At 40.4% G+C, this 19,019-nt stretch overlaps 1 protein-coding gene across 1 annotated transcript in view; it reads right to left on the bottom strand.

Moving 5' to 3' along the window:
* Positions 1-255: 255 nt before the first annotated feature.
* Positions 256-19,019, bottom strand: part of LOC124607245 (major royal jelly protein 1-like) — a 48,680-nt gene continuing 29,916 nt past the window's right edge. Inside the window, exons 4-6 of the mRNA XM_047139520.1 lie at positions 10,137-10,316; positions 3,536-3,853; positions 256-694 (exon numbers count right to left, since the gene is read on the bottom strand). Coding sequence (XP_046995476.1) covers positions 374-694; positions 3,536-3,853; positions 10,137-10,316 — 819 coding nt within the window. The 3' untranslated portion in view covers positions 256-373. The remainder of the gene's footprint in view (positions 695-3,535; positions 3,854-10,136; positions 10,317-19,019) is intronic.

Here is a 19,019-nt window from a genome sequence, read left to right as displayed (position 1 = left end):
TAATGTGACGAGATTTCGCTTAACCATGTGTTCGATGAAAATTTAATTTTTCTCATTGGTGCTATGCACCAAGAAACTACATCGTTAGGTCGCAGAAGATATCTGTTTGCGATTATTTGTATTATGAAATTTGTATACAGACAAGATACCAAAAGACATCTTCTGTTCGCGTGTAAGAGTCCGTGTATTGGGCGAAGGAAAGATTTAAGTGTTAGATTTTCAATGAGTGAGTTGCGAAAGCAAATGATACAGATATAAATTTCATGCAGCTGTATCTGTGTTACATTTTGCAATTAATACATAAGTTTGCGAATACAGGAAATATTTGTCTTTTAGTTCCCTCCGGAAACATACGTTGAATGGATTTGATGATCTAACATTGTAAACCGTCCATGGGAATGTACAAAAGGTAATAGTTATCTTCAGAATAGTCGGTAGCATTGGACAAGTACTTTGTAAACCGATTGCTTTGTATATATATTCGTTGAGAGCCACGATCGATCTTCAAGCTGCTTATATACTGTAAACGTTCGTCGTCTTGAGCGATCATACGGAAGTTCTTTGGGTCGTGCTCCTTGCTTGTGTTCCAGCAGTAGACAGCCAGGTCGTCTTCTATGGAGAAGAACACCAGCTGGCCAGTTGGGTCCACAGCCACCGGGCCGTTGGGGCCCGAGAGTCGTCCAGGTAATGCCAACTGAAACAGGCCGACCAAAAGTCACCCTAGAGCTATCAGACTAAGTGAAACTAATATAAGCAGCGGAAGTCGATAATGACCACAGCAAGCTGAAAACGAGTACTGAAATAGTGTAATTTTCCGGTTAAGGTTGACATAACAAATGAGATTCCATTACTAATCCCGTTACTGATGAATCTACGGAAGGAGGTGAATGGATACGAACACATTTAGGGTTTACAATCCACACGTTCGGCTGTTTCATTAATGAAGGTATAGAACAGCCGTATGTGCCAGGGTTCATTGTTAGCGATCTTACTGAGAGCAACACTGAACGCAATAATCGTTTTTGCCACCTCGAAACTTTTTCATACGGTGCACCGCACTGTGACGAATGAGCATCGAACAAAGAGGCGTGTGTATCGCGTACCAAGAAAATAGTATTTAATTTTGTATTTTGTGGCTAGTCTATATGCGACAGAGCTACTGTCATCGTCAGAAGAATGTCTTTTTCGTCTGGGACAAGACCCTGTCTTTGATATATCGCAAGCCAAACGACATATTTATTAAAGCATTTTACACAACAGCCATGTGACAATAGTTGCAAGAGTAGCTTTCTGTGTAAGAGTCTGACAGTGCGCCGGATCACTAAGCAATGCATTTATAGTGAATTTTTATGATTAGGCGTACTCTGCTCTAAGTAAGCTTCGAACTAAGTTGCGGTTACGAACAGAGCAATTTGTTCAGAAACGTTACAACATTTATTCACCTTCGTGTAGAAATAATATTCAGTCAATCAGTTCCAAATTGGAAGGTTTATTGAAATCCATTGACATGGTTTCAATGTTTATAAAAACGTTTTCTTCAGAAGGATGTTAGGGGCAACCTAATCAGGTCGGCACGTTACAAATAGCCGAAATGCGTCAGTAAAATATAAACTCTCCCCCCATAGTATTAAGACAATACCCAATACGGTGATCACCATTGAATAGAGCCTCATCATTGCACAGCTCAGACACCAGCGTCGCGAACGTAACGTTTGGGCTGAGAAAAGCTTCAACCGAGAAAAAGCACTTGTAGTTTGTGCGGAGATGGTGCGCGTTAGTGACTGAGTGTTTTTACTCTAAACTTGCTTAAAACGATGAAATTAAAATTATGATAGTAAAAACCAACTCATATTTAGCTATGTGCATACGTAAACTTAATAATAAGGCAATAACTAATGGGTTGCTATCAAGGAAGGCTTACTGCAGTAAAACCAAATTACGTAAACTGTCAACAAGTGATAGTAATTACGCGTATAACTAAAAATACAACCAATCTGAGAAATGGTGAACATCAAAACCTCAAAAAATAAATTATCATAAACAAAGAAGAGACAGAGTATTACCACTTTTAACAAACAAGGAAAATGACATATCCAATAGTCACATGGAAGATCAAGTACTTCTGTTACGTTAACGAAAGAAGGCGTCTGAAATTATATAGAAAATTCCCGTTTTTGAGTTGCACCTGTACATTTACGGTGGCTCCATCTTTGTGAGCAAAATTTTTAGAAATTTGTAAGTCTTCTAAGAGGTCAAGCTTGTAACATTTACTTTCTTCAGGGAAACATTAATCTCCGTGGTGCGTGTTGGAGAAGAAGCAGACGTTCTGCAAATGTGGAATTGTACTAATTTCCCCCAACTTTACTAGGGAGATGCTTTTATATCTTACTTTGAAAGGTCTGCCGGTCTATCTTGTGTAATAGCTAAAAGCGTCCTAGACATGAATATTGTTGCTAATAGATTCATTTAAACTTTAGAAATACATGATATAATTTGTAAACGATGGGGTAATGTTTCGGAAATAAACGTACTACTTGTTCTCTGTATTTTCTTATATGAAATGGCTGATAAATTTGAAGGAATCGGAATATTTGGATTCACTAACACCGTTAAAGACGATGTGAAGTAGAAATTGAAAGCGGTAATCATTAGCATGTTGTGTGAAAATACAGTGTCTTCGAAATAAATTGTATATAGAAAGAAATTCACAGATAGCGGTAAGTGCTGGAGCAACCTGTTTATTATTGTTACCGTATGTGACACTGTACAATTTTGTAGTTTTATATTAGCTGTGCAAATGGGATTGTATTATACTATTTTCCAAGTAACATAAGCGTCTTTAAAGGAAAAAAAACTGCGCAAATGACATCTTCCTTTGGAGAACATTCGTAGCATTGTGATCATGAAATTTTTGCAATCCACTGTGTTGCATTCCTAGGACTGAAATTAAATTACGAGAGATAAAACGCATGTGTCTTGTGATAGCCGTTCTGTGTCGTTAAGTTATTTACATATCTTACTATGATCTCTAGATATCGTTGTAGCATACTATTCAATGAAGTTAACATTAAAAGACGAAGAGCCAAAACTTTTATAAGTATGTCGATGACCTTTTCTAGAATAAGTGTAATGTGATTTACTGCCTGTAATGCAAAGCATATTACCAGCAGAGGAAATAATTACCTGCTTAGTTCCATAAACTACAGTTGTAGTACTTTTTTTATCGTCAATAGTGTCACTTTATCCACTGTTTCGGTATAGTACATGACGTATAAAACCTCGTTGTAGATTTAAAGTGTATGCCAGACCGTGACCAACTTGGAGATTAGGTTTCTCTTCTGATACACATATCCAATAATAACTCAGCGAGTAGGATCTTTGCCCATGGAAGAAAAGGGTCCTGGCTCAATTCCCGTCTAGTACGAAGTTCAAATATGTTAGGAAGCTTCATAATGTATCGCTACACGCAGTAGAATGGAAAACATATGCTGGGTAGTAAGTGAGTCACGTCAAAGCAGTTTTAGTGTTACGTTACCTGTGCTTTGGTGTCCAAGACGTCCCCGTCGCTCGAGTTGTGGATGAGCTCCTTGTCCAAGACGTCCTGGATGTCACTAGCGAAGGCCTGCAGGTAGAGTTTCCCATCGCAGTTGTTATCTGCTGACATGCCGCACAGTCCATACGGGAGGAAAACAGACGGTCCACCCGCCTTAGTGAAGAGGAATCCGGGCTTGGGGTAGAAGTACTGACTCTGGAGGTGTTTGGAGTCTCCGTTGACGAGGTCGGTAACTGTCAGCCGGAAGCCCAGCGAGTCGGCGCTGTAGGCCACCAGACTGCCGGCTGGACACTCCTCCACCTGAATCGGAGATCTCCGTGTTCTTACAGAGGACTTTGCTAGACCTTCATTTAAGCGCAGTGCATAATTTACTGAACAGAGTTACTACTTATTTATCCTCTTGTCTATTTCTTGAAAATAAACATATTTCCAAAATAAATGAAAATTGTAAAGTTAAGTTTAATTTTTATTCGAAAATTTTTGATTTGGAACATGAAAGACAGACATGCTGTAGTAAAAATAAAGAAAACTAACGCTTCAGTACTTCGTAAATCTTACATAAAACTCACTTCTGTTATTCATAAACCAGTTTCGCATTTATCAATAATAATGAGAAACTCTTGGTTTTGATCATGATGAAGAACGTTCTGTTGAGTACAAAAGTAGCTGCTTTGGTTAGATAACATCACGTAAGTTGCGCGATCAACTAAATTTTTATTACTTATAAAAATGAATTTATATTTGTAAGGACATAAAGTACACAATGGAATAACACCGTATGATGTACACTTCTAGTTATGTGCAAGACAAACAAACAACTAAACAATAAAACACCTAAGTCCTCGGCTCCCCGTTTCTGTCCTACACATTCATTTATCTTTCTTTCCCCATCACTGCTGCCAATACTGGAAGTACTACTACCTACTACGTCATTTATGTAATGTAGAGCGCAACTCTGTCGCCTAAGGAAACGCGCTTACACATTACACACTGCACTCTACCGGAGAAGATGTTCATTATTTTGTCACTGTCGAGGAGACGACGAATTACACGGGGCAAATTACGTACTACGGGACGCAAAATTCCTGCACCTAGGAAAACCCCGCTTAACAGCAGCCATTTGCCTACAGCAATGCTTCACTGCACTGCCGTCGGTCCGTTTATCGAAGTCCACCTTCCATCCATCGCCATATGAAGACTTGACCTTGTAATAAGGGATTCTGCTACCTATGAGCGATTCATCCCCATCCAGCATTCTCCACCTGAGCTCACCTGAATCCTCTATACGTTCTGTAAGACACTTCTTCCTCTGCTCGCCATGGATTAGGTTATGTTACCTCTTCCGCCTTCAAAGATATCTGACCTTCGTTTCCTTGGTCTTCCTGGATATTTTCTCCCCTTAGGCCTATAGGACAACACTCTTCTTGGGATCCTCTCCTTCGGTGTTCTGTCAACATGATGACTGGAATGATTTCTATAATCTTGTTTTTATCAGCTTTTGTCAACGTCCATGTATTATATCCATAGACATAACCAGGCATAGATATTATATCATGAACTTTTTTCCTGGTTTTAGTTCCTAGACTTTTATTTATTGTACCGCATGTTTACTGCAACATGAGTTCATTGTTTATAAAATAGTTTTCATATTTTTAACTGACGTATGTTCCCAAGGAATTATAGCCCGCAGTTTGTTCTAATATACTACCACTGACTGCAGTTTTGGTTCTCACTGTATATTAACCTGTGAATGCCACTGTTTTTGCTTTATTTATGGAGATTTTACATTGTAATTTTCATATGACTTCCGTAGCACACATACTGCACTGCTCTTCGCAGCTCGTCTTCAATTTCAATAATCCGATCATCCGCAAATGACGTCGTCTTATGTGTAAAATTTTGTGGAATACATATTCCTCCGTTAATTTTATTCATCCATTCTCTAATCAAAACATCTATACGAATTGCAAGAAAAATAGGAGACAAGCTGCAAACCCTGCCTTACATCTTCGTTTACATTTGGTAATCGTGATAGCGTTACGGAGATATTTAACAAACTCAAAGTGGCAGACTCTGCAAGAGAGGCGCTCTGCATCGCGGTGTAGCTTGCTCGCCAGGTTTCGACAGGGTGCGTTTCTGGATGAGGTATCGAATATATTGCTTCCCCCTACGTATACCTACCGAGGAGATCACGAATGTAAAATTAGAGAGATTAGAGCGCGCACGGAGGCTTTCAGACAGTCGTTCTTCCCGCGAACCATACGCGACTGGAACAGGAAAGGGAGGTAATGACAGTGGCACGTAAAGTGCCCTCCGCCACACACCGTTGGGTGGCTTGCGGAGTATAAATGTAGATGTAGATGTACATGTATCTTTTTCATTGCTGTGTCTGCCCATGAATAGAAGTTGTGCTCTCAAACTTACGTTGAAACTTTGAGTCGATCTGTGAAGCGTTCGTGGATACCTAAGCTCGTAGCGTTTTCTTAATGTAAAGCTCTGAGCTCGACTCGTGAACCCGGCACACAGATTTACCAAAACGATTCATCGGAAAATACATTCTAAATCACTGAAAATTGTCATCTCACAAGGAACCTCTTAAGTGCGAGGTCGCAAAAGACCAAAGAAGTTTACAGCATTCGACGCGCAATATATTATCGTTATAAAACCACAATATCAGCTGCTAATGGCAACAGGGGGCGGGACTGGAGTTATCCAATGGTGGGCATAGCATGAGGCTAAAGAGCGTAGTTGAACTGCTTAGTCGACGAGTAACTCTCAACAGTGTTACAGTGCTAGTGGTGTTGATACAAAGCAGAGCAATGGCAACGATAAACAAAGTCGACATTATTTTCTATATACAACGAGAGTCGCAGAAGATGACATTTCGTGAGATAGGAACCCAAGGAATTTAGCGGAATGAGAAACAAGTCGCAGATGAAGTATTAGCGTTTCTGCAAGGTGAGTTAGTGAAATGTGTGGTGTCGTACACGCTCGACTGTGCAGACAGTATACATGATGAGTACAACGATAACGATACGTGCTTAACAAGCGAAAGTGACACTGAAACAGGTGTCGAACCATATAGTTGATCATCCTTGTCGGATCGGGAGCCACAAATACCGTCTTCAGAGAAACGTAGTACAGAACAACTGTTGTCCAAGGATGTGTGCTAAACATAATTATATAAATAGATCACCCACAGTATAGAAAAAAATCAGTTTTGAACAGATTTCAAAATAAGTCCGCAGCAATACGACCGTGCAGTGCATAAGAAAAGCTAAGGATAATCAAGGGAGCACAAGGCACAATTGCTGCAAAAACTGGTGGTCGAGTGATTCGAGGATGCTCGATACAATCTTCAGGATGTGCATGATAATGACGTTATGAACATCAAATATCACGTGACATAGATTACAGTGATTCCAGTGGAAACAGTCTGCTAGTTGTATAATTTCAAACAGTGCTACAGAATTGGCAAACGTAACATAACGAAATTTCTTACAAAGCGTTGACTTGACGATGCACAGCAAACTGCGGAATCGGCCCAAAAAATTGTAGATAAGATAAACTTATCCCATCGTTTAGTAAGGACTTAGTTTCCAACTCCAATTAAGATTTGAAGAGGAAATGCATACCAAAGAGACAATGGAAATTAGAGGTACCATGAGAGTTGTATCAAGATCAACTACTAACATCAATATCTTAACGCTTTCGTATACAATTATGAAGACTGTTAATCAGGACGGTAAACTAGCTGGAAAGTTATTTATTGTGCTTCAAGAAGTTGAGGTGATTTGTTCCCTACGAGTCTTTCTCTTGTGCATGATCTTGCGAGGGCTGTAGTGAATTTTGAAATAACTGCAAGCGAGCCTGGAAAAACGGGTGTTAGAGAATTGCAATTAATGCATGCCCATAGATTTTGGCCAATACCTGGTCAAAATAGCTTGCCTTTCTTTGATTCGTAACCTACGTGAAAAAATCATACTGCTTTAGATCAAATTATCCTTAAACATATTATCGCACTATTTGCAGCTACACCTTGAAGGATAGCCAGTCTCACAATAAACACCACAATAGGATGTTCCGCCATCAGATATCACCAGTCCTTATCACCCCTTACATCCATATAATTTTATATGTGTTCTTGAAAAGTGGATACCTAGCCGAACTTCCTGCACAGCTTGTAGCTGTCAAGGAGTTCGCGTTGGAGCTTGATGCTGCGAACGCCTATGATCACTGTGGCGCGCAGTTTTTCATTCGGTGTTCATGGTGCAAGTTATTGGTTTCGTTTCGAACATTTCTTGCATGTCGACGATGTCTATTTTGTGAAGTGTAATAAACACATACCATGTCAGGTTGATATCTGCACCTCCCTGACATTCATTTTCTGTCGCCTTCATGATATACATGATGAGTCATTAGTAGTTAATGTTTTTCCTATCGTAATTGCTAACAGAACCCTTTCAAATGAACCTTGATAACAAAACCCATTCAAATGAACGCTACTAAGACGTGAGCTTGCGACCACGCACTGAAGGTTTCCTTGTCACATAACGTATTCTTTAGTAACTAGTTTATACATTTCAATCGTGTCCTGCATCGACAGAAGTGTAGTAAATCGCTGTTTTTAAAAGGCATCCCGAACGTCTATCTCATCAGCCACTATCTTCTCCTCATGTGGAGGATAGATCTGAGGAACCATTACCTAGGATAATGTAGTGGTAGTAACACCACTAAGCTGGACGTCGCGAGTTACCAGTCGTCTGCTTCGTCCAGTTAATTATGTTGTGACTTGGCAACACAGCCAAGTCACAATGAGAGGAAGCCGAAAGGCACGCGCTTAAGCTCACGCAGGCTGGCGCGAGGTCTGGAACAAGGTAAAGTAATTATCCTATAAAGGAAAGAATGTAGTTCTTGGAATACTTAACTTTAATCCACAATTGGTGTACATCTCTCGTTACTGTATAAGCTTCACAATATTAATTATCAAATGCTATGGCGCCTTGCTAGGTCGTAGCAAATGACGTAGCTGAAGGCTAAACTAACTATCGTCTCGGCAAATGAGAGCGTATTTGTCAGTGAACCTTTCCTAGCAAAGTCGGCTGTACAACTGGGGCGAGTGCCAGGACGTCTCTCTAGACCTGCCGTGTGGTGGCGCTCGGTCTGCAATCACTGACAGTGGCGACACGCGGGTCCGACGTATACTAACGGACCGCGGCCGATTTAAAGGCTACCACCTAGCAAGTGTGGTGTCTGGCGGTGACACCACAAATTACTATCGACTGAAGTGCAACAAAAGGGCTTCCAAGAAACAATTTCAGAGTGCACAGTAGTATCCTGTCCTTATTCTTAAAGTCAGTTGTTAACCAAGGACCATTTCAGATAATTTTGTCCGGTGAATACTTGGCACGTTAGTAGCAAAACGTAGCATACTTTTTATTTCAGGAAACGTCCAAGCAGGCTCAGGGAAAATGAAAAGCTGTGTAGGTGAAATATCAGACAAAACAAAGAGGTACAATCGATCATACTGTTTTCACGTATTCCCAATACTTACTGTGACTGTTGTTATGATTAGTACCACAATTATTCTGAGAAACAGTTTTCTTTATTCCCTTTAATACCTTCATTCTTATTTCAGTTTAATGTTGTATGAAGAATACGGACGGTTAGAATCTCATCAACTTGCCGAACGATACGTTAGCCCAAGTCGACCAGGAGACAAGACGGAATCGATCATGAGCATGTAGAAAGAACTTTCTCACCCTGAGTCATTTACAAACACCATACGGAAATTACCTTAAGAGGTCCAAACGAAAATTTGAAGCAAGGTTTTCATCTATGAGTCCACTTCGTTATTCTTCGGTTAACGTGATGTCCTGTTTTCAAAAATCTGGGTTTCAGTTGAAATTGAAGTCAAAATACATTTTTCTTTATGTAACGTCTTGAATCCACAGACAAATGCTTCATGGAAAATTAGTTTCATCACTGATGTCAACTTTTGCGATATGCTGTAGTGTTATCAACATAATAATTGGTTCAAAATTAGGCTCCTAGGCATCAAATAAATTAATTGAAGCCAAATTTACATCACACTGAGCACAAAGGACCTGTTAGCAGACGTATAACCTGTAAAGAAGAGCAGTTACAAGTTTGTATCCTAATTTCAGTTCATATCATCTGTCATCAAGGAACATTTCTTGTAAGTCTAGGATTATATTGTTAATGATTGAAATTTGTTGTGAATGAAGGAAGCCTCATAGGAGATATTTGGTGTTTCAACATCTTTTCAAATTTGTAGTGGAGAACTGAGGGACTGCTCTGGAAAAAAGGCATTTCTTAATTTTTTAACTGAATAACTGAAACTGGTAATATACATGTAGGTCTTCTTATTCTCATTTAATATTTTGCTTAATTACACAAGCTAATGATGAAAACAGTCGAATTGTGTCAACAATTTAATAAATAAATGATCCGGCAAACGACCTAGACAATACTACTTCGCAAAAGCTAACGGTAATAATCAATCGATATCAAATCATGCAGACATATCCTATGTGTATTTACGTTTACAGTTTAAACTTACCACAATTACTGTGTACAGTGAGTTACATGCAGAATTCTCGATAACTGTCGTACTTTTAACCTCATCGGTTAGCAGATTGAAAGCCACAATTTTGGGTGGACAGACATGATTAGGACTTGTAGTGATGTCCAGAACGCCACTGTCAAGGGCGTACAGCGTGTCGTCATCCATCCATGTTTTCTGAAACGAAAACAAGAAATATTTAGCAGTACAGGAAAACCTAGGAGTCCACTATTATGTGTACGCAAACAAAATCTCCCTCTCTAGTGAAATGTTCAGCACAGTGAACCACTGTAATTGACTACACTTATTTTTAGGTGGTGGTGGTCTCGCGGTAGCGTTCTCGCTTCCCGAGCACGGGGTCCCGGGTTCGATTCCCGGCGGGGTCAGGGATTTTTCCTGTCTCGAGATGACTGGGTGTTGTTGTGTCGTCTTCATCATCATCATTCATCCCCATTACGGTCGGAGGAAGGCAACGGCAAACCACCTCCATTAGGACCTTGCCTAGTAAGGCGGTGCGGGTGTCCCGCACCGTTCCCCTACGCTCTGTAAAGAAGCATGGGACTTCATTTCCATGTTTTCCATTTTTAGGTTACGCTATAACCTACATATACGCTATTCGTGATTATATTTCATTTACACTAACAGTAACACACTATTTGACAGGTGGTAGCACTTTCCCCATCTTTGAGCAGCGATGTGCAACAGACTGTTGGCAACACAAAAAATACACGTAGAAGATAAAATGTTTTGTTTCCTGCACTGCCACTCTTTACTTACTCTCTCTCTCTCTCTCTCTCTCTCTCAAAACACAAGTGTCTCCTTCAGTAGCATTACTGATGTGACCTTCAGGTTAAGATATATACTTGGTGACTAAACGGAACGGTGGTTCGATCTTCATACCAATTCCTTTCCAATTAAGTAACACAATATTATATCCACGTCTGAACTATCTGCAATATTTACTAAAATGTGTAAATTTTTTTCTATGCCGAAAGTTGCGTATGGTGCACCACTTATTAGAAAGCACAATAGACCCTCAATTTATCTGCCACAATGTTCCTACAGATCTAACACATGCACAAACAACCATCACTGACAATCAGAAAGAATCATTAATGCGTTATATTAATGAAATGTCATATTTTCGTAAAATTCAAGGATAAATGCGAGAAGTACCAACTAATTATTTTAGCTTCATAAAAATTTACATCAACATAAACGGCTGCTCGGTCTCATTCTGTCAACCAGTAACAGAACTGCATTTGTGACAACATGAAAACATTACTATCTCGTAGTTCAAACAAATATTGCGGGCTCTTCGCCATATTCTAATGGTACACAACTTTAGGCTTACCACTTGAGCAAACGAACGGCCATCAAACGTAGTTATTTCATCAATTTAAACTCTGCAAAAAGCTTTACGGTTGGTAGAAGCACAATGATGAGACCACCATTACATACAGTTAAACCATCCCTTCTGACAAGATCCAAATGGCACTGAATGCTTGTGAACTTATTTTTTGAATCTGCTATAGTGTAGTAAGCGTTATTGGATCCTTCATTTCTTGCGAGTACTGCAACATATGGCCACGTTCCTTGACCAGTAACTGCTATCATCACGCATTCCCCAGTCGTATCCATATTTTTCCATATACTGCGTTTATAGTAATTTGGGACCCTAGTCTGCACAGTTGCAACGGCTTCTTTCTATAACAGCAGATTAAATCCATCTTTCATAGTAACTGTTTTCACCACATTCTCCAGAACTTGCATCAGAGTTAGCGCTTCGTGTTATTTCGTAATCGCTTATGCATGGGAAATGAGACATAGTTGTAAACGTTTTAAAGAGCCTTGATATTATAGTTCCAGTTGGTAAACTTCACAGAGCTTCTCAGTATGGTAATTACTAACCATGTCTTATGAAACATAAAGCTACGTTGGGCAGTCACGAATTACAGCAAATATAAACACAGTCAATAGCGTCAATTGTATTTCACTATAACATAGAACGGTGTCTTGTTCCCCCTGATACAGTGCATGACGATCTGAAACATTAGAGAAAAACTTCTAAAAACGTCAGGCGATAAAAGCTCGTCTCTCTACCAGCTGTATCATAACCTCAAACAGGTGTAACTTGGAAACTGATCAATAGCTGTATTAGCCAGTCAACAATGACAATTATATTTTTCTGGTGTTAATTTGACGTATTTTCTTCTCACCCGGCCCCCTCTACCGCATATAAAACGATGCTTCGTGAGGTGAAGCATTACTGATTTCATGGCAACCCTCGCGTATTGTGAAAATATGCAGTTTAAGTGATAAACCACAAGAAAGAGCTCTCCAGCCGTGAAAATTATGAGTAACGGTATGTTTGTGTTGTTTGTGTGTGTGTGTGTGTGTTTGTGTCTGTGTGTGTGTGTGTGTGTGACAGAAAGAGAGAGAGAGAGAGAGAGAGAGAGAGAGAGACGTGAAAATAGCGTTGTAGGACTTAATTTGAAGGTTTATAACTTCCTTTCACCAAGTGGGTACAAAAATCAGTCAGGTTTTGGAGCCAAGTGGGGCACTGGCAGCAGTGTGTGCTTGTGTGTGTGTGTGTGTGTGTGTGTGTGTGTGTGTGTGCGTGTGTGTGTGTGTGTTTGAGCACGCGCGAATACACGAAATCCTACCCCTCCCACGCCACTCTTTCCGCCGCCCTGCATGTAGGTAACATAGGTGTGTGACGTCATGGGGTCAGCACTAGCGACAGATGGATACTAAGCTTATAAAATGCGGTACACTAACGCTACATAAAGGGTGAAGATTAATAAAACCCACAAACAGCAAGGACATATTCCTGACTGGAAATGATGGAGGAAGAAAGGTGTTTTGAACATGTGTCCGGAAATGCATCGTTGCCACGTTAGATGGTACAGACGAATGGAAGTTCCTCTGACCATGTTCCGTGTGTTCCTTGTGTGTTGCAGGGTGTGTAATGGATTAGCGTACTGTAAGCAGCAGAGTGATTCGGTATTCATGTCGGGAACGATCCGAGATGGTGTCTCTAGATGGCCAAGCAGATTGAAGTCTTCGAGAGGCAGCACAGCAACACCAAAACAAGTACCCTTAGAGAAAACAACTACATAACACAATATTTCAAGCTCTTTGATATTGTTTGTGTGGTCATGGATCCTTTCGGACAGGCGAACGTGCAGGGAGGCTCCGGGCTCTGCGTATACAAGATTCGGAGGACCGGATGCTACAGCATGTTGAGACGAACAGGAGTACTAGCTTCTGGCAAGTGGCCCACCAACATCTGTAAGCCTAAGTACGATTGTGTGTACCCTGCGTGATAACCGCAACTATCCCTATCACCTGCTACGAATGCAAGGATTTTCAGCAGCGGATTTCCCTCTACGGGAAGGGTTTCGTCGATGGTTTTTACACCAGACCATCGCAATTATGGGATTTCTGTCATCAGTCCTCTTTAATAACGAAGCAACCTTTATTAGAACTGGCGTCTTAAATCTGCATAGTTCTTATCAGTGGGCTGCAGACAATCCTTAGGGAATGGTTCAGGCACCTCATGAGCATCGGTTCAAGCATCAATGTGTGGGCAGGGATTTTTGGCGACCACATATTTAGACCTGGTATTATTCCTGCGGAATACTCTGCCTCCGCTGCTTAATAATGTGCCTTTGGCAATACGTCCGGTTATGTGGTTTCTGCATAACGGAACACCAACGTATTTCCGCATTACAGTTCGTCGGCACCTCAACATCATCTTGCCCGGACCTTGGATAGGACGCGGTGCCCTGTAGCAAGACTTTCTAGATCATCGGACTTAAACCCCATGATTGTTTACCTTCGGGGGGATCTGTGGAGTGTTGTGCCTGCTTATCCAGTTCCTGATTTGCAGTCGCTTCAACAGCGTGTTCACGACCCCCTGCGACGCTATTCGGAGAGGGGCCAAAACGTGCGAAAGAGTGCGGCAGTACATGAAGCGACATGTGAACGCGTGTGCGTTGCATCCCGTGAAGGCCAGAACATATATTGTGACGTGGATGCGATGCAGCTCTGTACTGTGTTCTGGGACGATTTGTTGTCATTGCACACATACCGTCTATTTACGGACACATGTTCTAAGGACCTTTTTCCTGCATTACCAGTCTGAAATACGTTTGCTACAGTTTGTCGATTTTATTACTGTTCATAGGGAAGACGGGGAGGGGAGGGGGGAGGGGGAGCAGAGGGAAGGGAAAGAAAGGGAGAGCACCGTTTACACAATGAAAGGGTTGCAAATATTAGGTGATTGTCCTCTTTTGTTTCGTAAACTGTTCGAGATAACGAAACATGATGTTCAACAAATGACAGGTGGCAAAATTGCACGTTATTGTGTTGTATAGTTAATAATTTAACTCTTGTATCACCCGAGATATCGAAACAAACAGGTTTTAGGAACAAACATAAATTAATATGTTATGAGCCCCCAATATACTAGCTATAGTAAAAGAGTGGTAAGTTTGCCGCTGGCCCTAAATTACTGATGGGCACTATTCGGAACGCTTCGTGTTTACTGTTGTTTGTTTCCAGCTTTAATTAATTTAATGCTCCTTGCTAAAAATAAGAAACACGTTTGTAGACTGCCGTCTCTGTAGAGCGTATTTGCGAACCTTTGTTCCTCCCCCTTTAAATATTTATACCATAGCAGCTAATCGCTACTAGCCGCGCGTGCCCGTGAGTTGTCAGTACTGGAAGACAGACGGTAAGACATTTCCCCTCTGACATCCTGTAATTCCGTAATGGCCGCGCTGCTTATCTGTCTGCCCCTGATGTAAGCGGCCAACTTTACTTAGTTCACGGCCGAATTTACAGACGTAAATTAAAATTAAGCACATCTTAAAATATTACTGTGTCTGTAATTAATTTTTGTTTGTTACCTCAGGTGGAAAATTACTCTGTTAAGAAGCTCTTAATGTCAGCTGACGTCTTCAGCTTCGGCTGTTATTTAATAGAGCCAAGCTAGCGTAAAACACGTCTGAGAACAATGGGCCACGCGAACACCTGATCCGTGCCGCATGCGGAGCGAGGGCCGCAGTTCGAAGATCACACACCTGTACGGAGGTGTAGATTAGGGTTCCAGTAATCACTACCTTAAATGAATTGAACATACCGTCACCTACGATTGTTGTAGACTGAACTATATGGTAACTTCCACTGTATCAGAAGGGGCTTAAAAGAAAGGTTTAAAATGTGTGCACGTACTTACGTTTAAGTGAACAACTTTTGTGAAACCAATTAATCAGACAAATGGCTAGACCGAGTCTAGCATGAGGGTCCCACATGGCAGAGTTTACAGCATAATAGTCGAGTCCAGTCGCCTTGCCTTTCAGTGTTAATACGTTTCTCGTATATTTTGAAGAAAGATTTCAATAAATACAGTATCACGTCCCATTTCAGGACATACCTTCGACTGATACCAAAATTTACGTGCCCGTCTGCCTACTACAATGTGATGGAAATCTCGTATCGTTATTACATTTCTCTGGCGTTACTCGTGTGACAGATTCATTCACTAGCCTCTCCGTTCCTCATAATGTAAATTCTTTATTTCACACCGTGACGCCTGCTTTAATTTGTGTTTAGTTGGGTTAAGTGGTAATGTGCAGTGCGCACAAATTTGTGGCGATGTTTTATTTTGATTTCGTTAGATGGAAAAGTTCCTACTACTAAGTATTCTGTTTAAATTCCATGTTATTTTTCACCAACCTCGTAGACGCATTTGACGCGTAACTGGTTCGGGGCATTGTACATTACGAAAACATTTTTCTAACTCGGTATGATTAGCAGCTGAGTAACACACCAGTTTCTAACCAAGGTGAAGTCTATTTATTGCTTGGTAATCTATATTTTATTACTCATAATGGACCATCAATCCAAAATGAACAACAATAAGTTACACACTCTTCGCTGATGGAATATTCACAGATATAAGTCGTCTAATCATGCGGCGCATCGTGTACGACCCACTGAGCGGTATTGTAATTTCCAGTTTCACTGCCGGACACTCACTGAAGTAATACCACTTTGGCTCTATAATTTCTCCGTGGAACGTTATTTTATTTCTCCACCTAAAGCAAATAATTCCTAAGAAAATCGAAAAGCTGTCGTGCTCCCTACTAAGAAGTCGCTTCCTACCTGTTGGGTACTTTACGCTCGTAATACTCATGCAAATTCTGGGAATTACATTTTCAATTAAGCTATTATTACCTGTCGCATGGCGCAGTGTCACACCTTGATTTTTCAGACGTCACACACACCGAGCTTCCAGTTGCATTTGTCGTCTATCTATCATATTGTAATTTTCTGACCGGCACAAAAGCACCGCCACTGTCCTTTTCTCTTTCAAAGTAAACACATTATTCACACATAAAAACGAGTATCTGTTTTTCAGCTGGAATTCTTTTCACACATCTTCTCTTGGTAACGTAAGTTCCCCACCATTAGTTACAGGTTTTAAAATGATGCGATGAATCTGTAACCTCAGGTCACCGTCAGCAACCTTTCCAAAGTCAGTAATACGTAGTGTACTAGAAGCTAAATTTTAAGATATCTGTTATGAGACAATATTTCAAAAATTTACATTTTTGTTTGCATATAGCACACATCAGCACAAGGCGAGTGAAAACGTTCTTCTTCTTCTTCCTCTTCTTCTTCTTATTCTTTGGTCTACAGCCCCTGACAGGCCTTGGCTTCGTCGACAACCATCATTCCTACGTCTCTGTTCTCTGCTTCTCTCTTCCATCCATGGATCTCTGACTTGTAAGGTCGGCCACCATAGTGTCCAGCCATCTAGCTCTTGGGTGGCCCTTCCTTCTGGTGCAATACTGCCAGCTTTTCATTACTCGTTTGGACATCCTGTAGTCTGTCACCCTTTTCGTATGCCCTAACTAGTGTATTCTTTGAGAACTAAAAAAATTACAGTATATCTTTCCCTCGTACTAGCTCTTGAATTTCACGGTTGTAACGAACTCACCGATCCTCTGCCTCTCTCACAGGCCCCTAAAGTTTTCGCATGATTTTCGTTTCAATTGCCCTTAGGTTATTCACATCTGGGTCAGTTGTCGTCCATATCTCTCTGGTCACGTCGCACAAGGTGATAATATACTCTTAACGTCGTTGTTCTTGTAATTACAGAATCATAAAATACATGTAAGTTGCACAATATTCAGCTTGAATCGTTTCTGTAATGTATTGATTCATATTATTTGCGCTGGTCAAGAGGACACTTGAATAATGCAAGCAGCTGATAGCTTTAAACAACGCCTTAAGTCATGTGGTATTCTTCTAAGCTCAGAACTGGACATCAATTTGTAGTTGGTCTGGTTTTATTTTGCAGTACGTCAAATTTTTACTCCTTCTGGTTCTACTATTTCATATTTGATCAAGGGTGTTGACCTCTCAGTCCAGAATTGCATTATCTTCTGCATACGCACATACGTGACTTGATTTTATCCTTGCTGTTCCTCTCTTGTCTATTTCTTTGTATCAAGAATATGCAGTGCTAAGTAAAACAGGACTGCAGAGAGATCACTCTGTTTCACTCCATCTGTAAAGTTAAAGGTCTTGGTCCTTTTGTTGTTCACTTTTACATTTGCCTTTGTGTTCTTCATTGCCTTCATTGTTAATTCAGTTAGCCTTCTTAGCTTGTCGCTGCGATGCCAATTCTTTTAGTGCTAATGCTGATCTGCTTAACACTACTAAAATCTTCTTTAAAATCCACAAACAGGAAGTGTACCCCTGCGTCATATTCATAAGATTTCCCCATTATTTATCTAATTACAAACGAATGGTCAGAATGCCTCTATTTGATCGGAAACAACATTGGTATTCTCCGATGATATTGTCGGCGTAATATTTATCTTTTCACTCAGCAGCCGGAGAATATAGTGTATGCTGTATTTAATAAGGTTATGCAACTGTAATTTGCACAAGCAGTGTTTTCTTCATTCTTATATGGAGGGCATATTATTCCAGTTCTCCCATCCTCAGGCATACTTCCATTTCCTCATGTGTTATTTATTACAGCATGAATTTCACTTATTAGAGGATGACCACCAGACCTTATTAGTTCCGACACTACCCCATCTTCAACAGCGGCATATTTATCTTTCAGGTTACGTATCACCGACTCCATATCTTGCGTTTCTGGTCTTTTTGCTTCTTCTCTTTTATCTTCTCTTGCCTCTACATTGTCCACCGGGCCTGTGTTGCTATTGAGCTATCTTCAAAATATTTTGCCCATCTCCGCAGTATTTTTTCTTCGTCTCGGATTATCTTTCCGTTTCTCTTTTTACAAGCATTTTGTATTGGTTGAAATTTTTCCCCCCATCTTCCCTATAGCATGATATAATTTTCTTATTTCATTCTGTTCCTATAGTTCCTCTGTCCCTTAAAATTTTGCTTACAGAAATTCCTTTTTGTTTATCTTACTTATCCTATGAGCATTACACCTTAATTCTTTATCCACCTCCACATTTCTTCTTGACCCTTTCTGCAGCATGCTCAGTCTTGCATTTTTATGTTGTATTTCAGGTTTACATTCATCAACAAACCACCCATTTCTTTCCTTTCTTCTTATCTCAGTTATTTCTTCTGCTGCTACTTTCACCACTCTCTACATCTTGTTCCAGTTCTCTTGATTCCCCTTTGTTTCCTCGTTGGTATGCTTTTACAGTTTAGGGGTTGTTCAGTTTTTCCTTATTCCAATTTGCATATTTTCCATTCTGTTTTTAAGTATTACAACTAACTTCCCTCTCCATATAACTTTTTGCAGGTAGTGTTCTGAATTATAGCTTGGACCCTGCAGCTCCGTACATCTGTGACTGATGTGTCATATTGTGC

The sequence above is a fragment of the Schistocerca americana genome, chromosome 3 (assembly GCF_021461395.2).
Source record: "Schistocerca americana isolate TAMUIC-IGC-003095 chromosome 3, iqSchAmer2.1, whole genome shotgun sequence".
Classification (NCBI taxonomy): Eukaryota; Metazoa; Arthropoda; class Insecta; order Orthoptera; family Acrididae; genus Schistocerca; species Schistocerca americana.
The sequence above is the reverse complement of the archived record's forward strand: the minus strand, read 5'-3'. Positions and strand labels throughout refer to the sequence as shown.